A 6,150-nucleotide genomic window follows, 5' to 3' on the forward strand; every position below is an offset into this window, starting at 1 on the left:
TCGTACACTAATTGTTTGCTGCATTACCAACAATTCATCAGTGACAACAAACTATTTCCTTAATAGAGTGAGAGATTACAGAAACAGGACCTTCAGCCCACAGGTCATACTGATGGTCAAGTTTCCCATTTCACTACACTAACCCCATTTCCCAGCTCTTGGTCCACACCCTTCTCTGTCTTGGAGATTCAAGGACTCAGCCAAATATATAGTGCCATAGAGTTATTGAGCACCACAACACAGAAACAGGCCCTTCAGCCCATCTAGTCCATGCCAAACTGTTAGCCTAGTCCCATCCACCTGCATCTGGACCATAGCCCTCCCATCAATGTACTTTTCCAAACTTCTCTTAAATTTTGTAATCAAACCCACATCCATCATTTCTGCTAGCAGCTCATTTCACACTCACACCAACCTTTGAGTGTAGAAATTCCCCCTCAAGTTCCCTTAAGTATTTAACCTTTCACCCTTAATCAATGACCCCTAGTTGTAGTCACACTCAACCTCAGGGAAAAAGTCTGCATACATTTACTCCTCACAATTTTGTGTATCTCTAAAAAAATCTCCCCTCATTCTCCTACGATCCTGGGATTGAAGTCCTAACCTATTCAATCTTTTCCTGTAACTCAGATCCTCAAGTCCTGGCAAAATTCTTTTAAATTTTCTTTACACCCTTTCAATCTTATTGATATCTTTCCTGTAGGTAGGTGACTAGAGCTGCACTCAATACTCCAAATTTGGCCTCAGCAACATCTTATATAAATTCAACATAACATCCTCTATCAAATACTCTAATTTTTGAAAAAAGTATGCCAAAAGCTCTTTTTTCAACCCTATCTACCTGTGATGGCACTTTCAAGGAATTATGGATCTGTATTGCTGTGAGAGTCACTGTCTCCACCTGGCTCCATCTGCAGTCTGTTCTAGATCGCAAACCTCCTCTGTGTGAAACAGTTCTTCCTCAGAACTTATGATGATTATGAAGACACGTAGTCCTCTTTTATTGTCATTTAGTAATGCATGCATTAAGAAATGTGACAATATTTCCTCCAGTGTGATATCACAAAACACAGGGCAGACCAAGATTGAAAAAACCGACAAAACCACATAATTATAAACATATAGTTACAACAGTGCACAATACCATAACTTGATGAAAAAGTCCATGAGCACAGTGAAGTTCAAAGTTTCTCAAATGTCCCACATCTCACGCAGACAGGAGAAGGAAGAAAACTCTCCCTGCCATGCCGACCACAATCCCACTCTGAGTCATCTGAAAACTTCGAGCTCTGATCAGCTCTCCGACACCGAGTACTGAGCGCCATCTCTATCCGAACAATTCTACCTCCTTCTCGGTCGCCAAAAGCAGGCAAGGCCGGGGATTTTGAGGCCTACCCTCCGAAAGATTCCCGACCACACAGTAACGACAGCAGCGAACGGGCGTTTCAGAAATTTCTCCAGATGTTCCTCTGTGCTTTTACGTCCATTCTCCATCAAATCAGAATTGTCCACGGCCCCTATTTAACAGATACGACATCACTTTTCACAGGAGGGCTGCGCACGCGCAGGCGTGCCGCCATCTTCTCCTCCCGCATATCTCTAAATTTCTTCCCATTTAGCATAAACCTATGGCCTCTGGATTTTGACACATCTGTGTTTTGGGGCAAAATCATGGGTTACCTCCTTCATCTTCAGGATGTCCTGGGGTCACGAAGGTTGCTGTAGAAATGCAAACCCTTTAAGTTCAGTGTCAGGAGTCATATCTGTCATCATTTACTACTTTGAAGTTCATTTTCTGGCAGGTGTTTACAGGAAAATAAAGAAAGGCAATAGAACTTTGAAAAACTATACAGAAACAGACAATAACTGACAAATAACCAATGTTCAAAAGAAAACAAACCGTGCAAGTGATAAAAGTAATACTAAGAACATGAGGACATTTGGATAAGGGAGGTGCCTTTACATGACAGCCAAGAAGTCAGGAGCAAAGTTACCAAAACCATTATCAGACTACACAGAAAGTGAGGGGCACCAATCTAGTTGATAAAAGTCAAAGTACATTTATTATCAAAGTATGTACATGTCACCACATACAACCCTGAGATGCATTGTCTTGTAGGCATTTGCAGGAAAAATAAAGAAATATAATCGAACTTATGAAAAGCTACACATAAACAAAGACTGACACACAACCAAGCTGCAAAAGAAGACAAATTGTGAAAATAATAACACTGAGAACATGAGTTGTAGAGTCCTGAAAGAGAGTCTGTAGATTGTGGAATCAGTTTAGAGTTAAACCATAGGCCCAGGACTTTGCGTGGTATGGCTTCGAGCAGAGGGAGGCTGGTGGGAAGGAAAATTCGCTGGGGTACATATTTGGACCCATGGCCTCACCTCAGTCGTGTCAGGATTCTGATAACCTCATCCTTATTCTCCAGCTCCCTCCGGTGCTCCCTCAGCTGGTCCTCCAACTGACAACAGAAGAGACAGTAAACAGTCAGTAACACTAGTCAACTAATCCAAGGATCCCAACGATGCACCATCGACATACAACTGAAAAATAATGTCCCATTCTCCTGTACTCATCGTTTGACTGCTGAAGCTTATCATGCTAAGTGCCCCTTTCACCACCCTGTCTACCTGTTACACCACTTCTAATGAACTATTCACTTGTACACTTAAGCGCATCTGTTCTATTACACTCTCTAGTACCCTACCATTCATAGTATACATCCTCCATTGGTTTGACTTCCCAAAATGCACTGATCCACATCCCTAGCATGCACCACACCACCCATTATACTCATATAATCAAACTTGTAATGATCTTGCACTTTATCATTTACCTTCTCTGCACTTTTTCCAGTAGCTTTTACACTTTGTTCTTTACACTTATTATTTTACCTTATTCTACCTTCACGCACTGTGTAATGATTTGATCTGCATGAACAGTATACAAAGTAAGCTTTCCAATGCTTACACACAAGCATCACACTGCATGCTGGAGTCTTGTGTTCATCAGACTGTGCGTGTTTGACACTGCAGGTAGCAGAGCATGCATTACAAGATCATGAAGGGCATAGATAAGACGAATGATCAGTCTTTTCCCCAGTGTAGGGCAGTCTAAACCTAGTGGGCACAGGTTTAATATGATAAAGAAAAGTTTAAAAATAGGCCAACTGTAGAAAAATGGGACTGACTTAACTAGGCAACTTGGTCAGCAAGAATGAGTCGGGCCAAAAGGCCTGTTTCTGTGCTGTCTAACTCTAACTCTTTACACTGGAGTTAGACCAGCAGTTCCCAAACTGTGGTCCATGGACCGCTTGCTTAATGGTATTGGTTCATGGCATGAAAAAGGTTGGGGAGTACTCTGCTAGATGCTGTTTACATTGCAGCTTCATTACAATGAAGGATCCACATAACGCTGTGCATAACGCTGCATGCCAGACTGCATCATGCCACACTACCGCTATCCCCCTGCATTACACTGCTTGGTGGAACCCCCATGCACCGCACCATGTCTTACGCTGCATGTTGGAACCTAACGTGCCTCACCTCATGTGCTGTGTCTGTTATACAGCTCATCGCAGAAACCAGCCTTCCCTCCACGGACTCTGTCTACAGTTTGTGCTGCCTTGATAAAGCAGCCAGCATAATCAAAGTCCCACCCAACCCAGACATTCTCTCTCTCTGCTCCCTCCTTCCATCAGGCAGAAGATACAAATATCTGAAGTACATACCATTAGGTTCAAGGACAGATTCTACCCCACTGTTATAAGATTAGAGAGCGGTCCCCTAGTACGGTTCCCTTTTCACCGATGACTGCATTCCTGTACATGGTTCTAGCTCCATAATCAAGTTCGCAGACGACACCACGGTGACTGGCCTGGTCAGAGGGGATGACGAGACGGCCTACAAGGACAAGGTCCAGCACCTGGCATGTGGTGGGCTGACAACAACCTGGCCCTTAACACCCAGAAGACCAAGGAGATCATTGTGGACTTCAGGCATGCTAGGAGCCACACTCACATCCCCACCTACATCAACGGACCTGTAGTGGAGCGTGCATCAAGCTTCAAATTCCTTGGTATCCACATTTCCAAGGATCTCACCCGGTCCCTGAACTCCTCCATCCTGATCAAAAAGGCGCAATTGTGCCCTTATTTCCTGTGGAGCATCAAGAAAGCTCACCTCTGTCCCAGGATACTGACGGACTTTTACCACTGTACCATTGAGAGCATACTCACCAAACTACATCATAGAATAGTACAGCACAGTACAGGCCCTTTGGCCCACAATGTTGTGCCAACCCTCAATCCCTGCCTCCCATATAAGCCCCCAACTTAGATTCCTCCATATACCTGTCTAGTAGTCTCTTAAACTTCACTAGTGTATCTCCCTCCACCATTGACTCAGGCAGTGCATTCCACGCACCAACCACTCTCTGAGTAAAAAAACTTCCTCTAATATCCCCCTTGAACTTCCCACCCCTTACCTTAAAGCCATGTCCTCTTGTATTGAGCAGTGGTGCCCTGGGGAAGAGGCACTGGCTATCCACTCTATCTATTCCTCTTATTATCTTGTACACCTCTATCATGTCTCCTCTCATCCTCCTTCTCTCCAAAGAGTAAAGCCCTAGCTCCCTTAATCTCTGATCATAATGCATACTTTCTAAACCAGGCAGCATCCTGGTAAATGTCCTCTGTACCCTTTCCAATGCTTCCACATCCTTCCTATAGTGAGGTGACCAGAACTGGACACAGTACTCCAAGTGTGGCCTAACCAGAGATTTATAGAGCTGCATCATTACATCGCCACTCTTAAACTCTATTCCTCAACTTATGAAAGCTAACACCCCATAAGCTTTCTTAACTACCCTATCCACCTGTGAGGCAACTTTCAGGGATCTGTGGACATGTACCCCGAGATCCCTCTGCTCCTCCACACTACCAAGTATCCTGCCATTTACTTTGTACTCTGCCTTGGAGTTTGTCCTTCCAAAGTGTACCACCTCACACTTCTCCGGGTTGAACTCCATCTGCCACTTCTCAGCCCACTTCTGCATCCTATCAATGTCTCTCTGCAATCTTCGACAATCCTCTACACTATCTACAACACCACCAACCTTTGTGTCGTCTGCAAACTTGCCAACCCACCCTTCTACCCCCGCATCCAGGTTGTTAATAAAAATCACGAAAAGTAGAGGTCCCAGAACAGATCCTTGTGGGACACCACTAGTCACAATCCTCCAATCTGAATGTACTCCCTCCACCACCAACCTCTGCCTTCTGCAGGCAAGCCAATTCTGAATCCACCTGGCCAAACTTCCCTGGATCCCATGCCTTCTAACTTTCTGAATAAGCCTACCGTGTGGAACCTTGTCAAATGCCTTACTAAAATCCATATAGATCACATCCACTGCACTACCCTCATCTATATGCCTGGTCACCTCCTCAAAGAACTCTATCAGGCTTGTTAGACACCATCTGCCCTTCACAAAGCCATGCTGACTGTCCCTGATCAGACCATGATTCTCTAAATGCCTATATACCCTATCTCTAAGAATTTTTTCCAACAGCTTTCCCACCACAGATGTAAGGCTCACTGGTCTATAATTACCCGGACTATCCCTACTACCTTTTTTGAACAAGGGAACAACACTCGCCTCCCTCCAATCCTCCGGTACCATTCCCGCGGACAATGAGGACATAAAGATCCTAGCCAGAGGCTCAGCAATCTCTTCTCTCGCCTCGTGGAGCAGCCTGGGGAATATTCCGTCAGGCTCCGGGGACTTATCTGTCCTAATGTACTTTAACAACTCCAACACCTCCTCTCCCTTAATATCAACATGCTCCAGAACATCAACCTCACTCATATTGTCCTCACCATCATCAAGTTCCCTCTCATTAGTGAATACCGAAGAGAAGTGTTCATTGAGGACCTCACTCACTTCCACAGCCTCCAGGCACATCTTCCCACCTTTATCTCTAATCGGTCCTACCTTCACTCCTGTCATCCTTTTTTTCTTCACATAATTGAAGAATGCCTTGGGGTTTTCCTTTACCCTACTCGCCAAGGCCTTCTCATGCCCCCTTCTTGCTCTTCTCAGCCCCTTCTTAAGCTCCTTTCTTGCTTCCCTATATTCCTCAA

General features: G+C 44.6%; 1 protein-coding gene across 1 annotated transcript in view; it reads right to left on the minus strand.

The window, feature by feature from the left end:
• LOC140205093 (coiled-coil domain-containing protein 170-like) overlaps positions 1 to 3,609 on the minus strand; it is a 96,826-nt gene extending 93,217 nt beyond the window's left edge. The window contains exons 1-2 of the mRNA XM_072272267.1: positions 3,556 to 3,609; positions 2,395 to 2,471 (exon numbers count right to left, since the gene is read on the minus strand). Coding sequence (XP_072128368.1) covers positions 2,395 to 2,471; positions 3,556 to 3,585 — 107 coding nt within the window. The 5' untranslated portion in view covers positions 3,586 to 3,609. The remainder of the gene's footprint in view (positions 1 to 2,394; positions 2,472 to 3,555) is intronic.
• Positions 3,610 to 6,150: the final 2,541 nt, after the last annotated feature.

This window comes from Mobula birostris, chromosome 1 (genome assembly GCF_030028105.1).
Source record: "Mobula birostris isolate sMobBir1 chromosome 1, sMobBir1.hap1, whole genome shotgun sequence".
In the NCBI taxonomy this organism is placed as follows: domain Eukaryota; kingdom Metazoa; phylum Chordata; class Chondrichthyes; order Myliobatiformes; family Myliobatidae; genus Mobula; species Mobula birostris.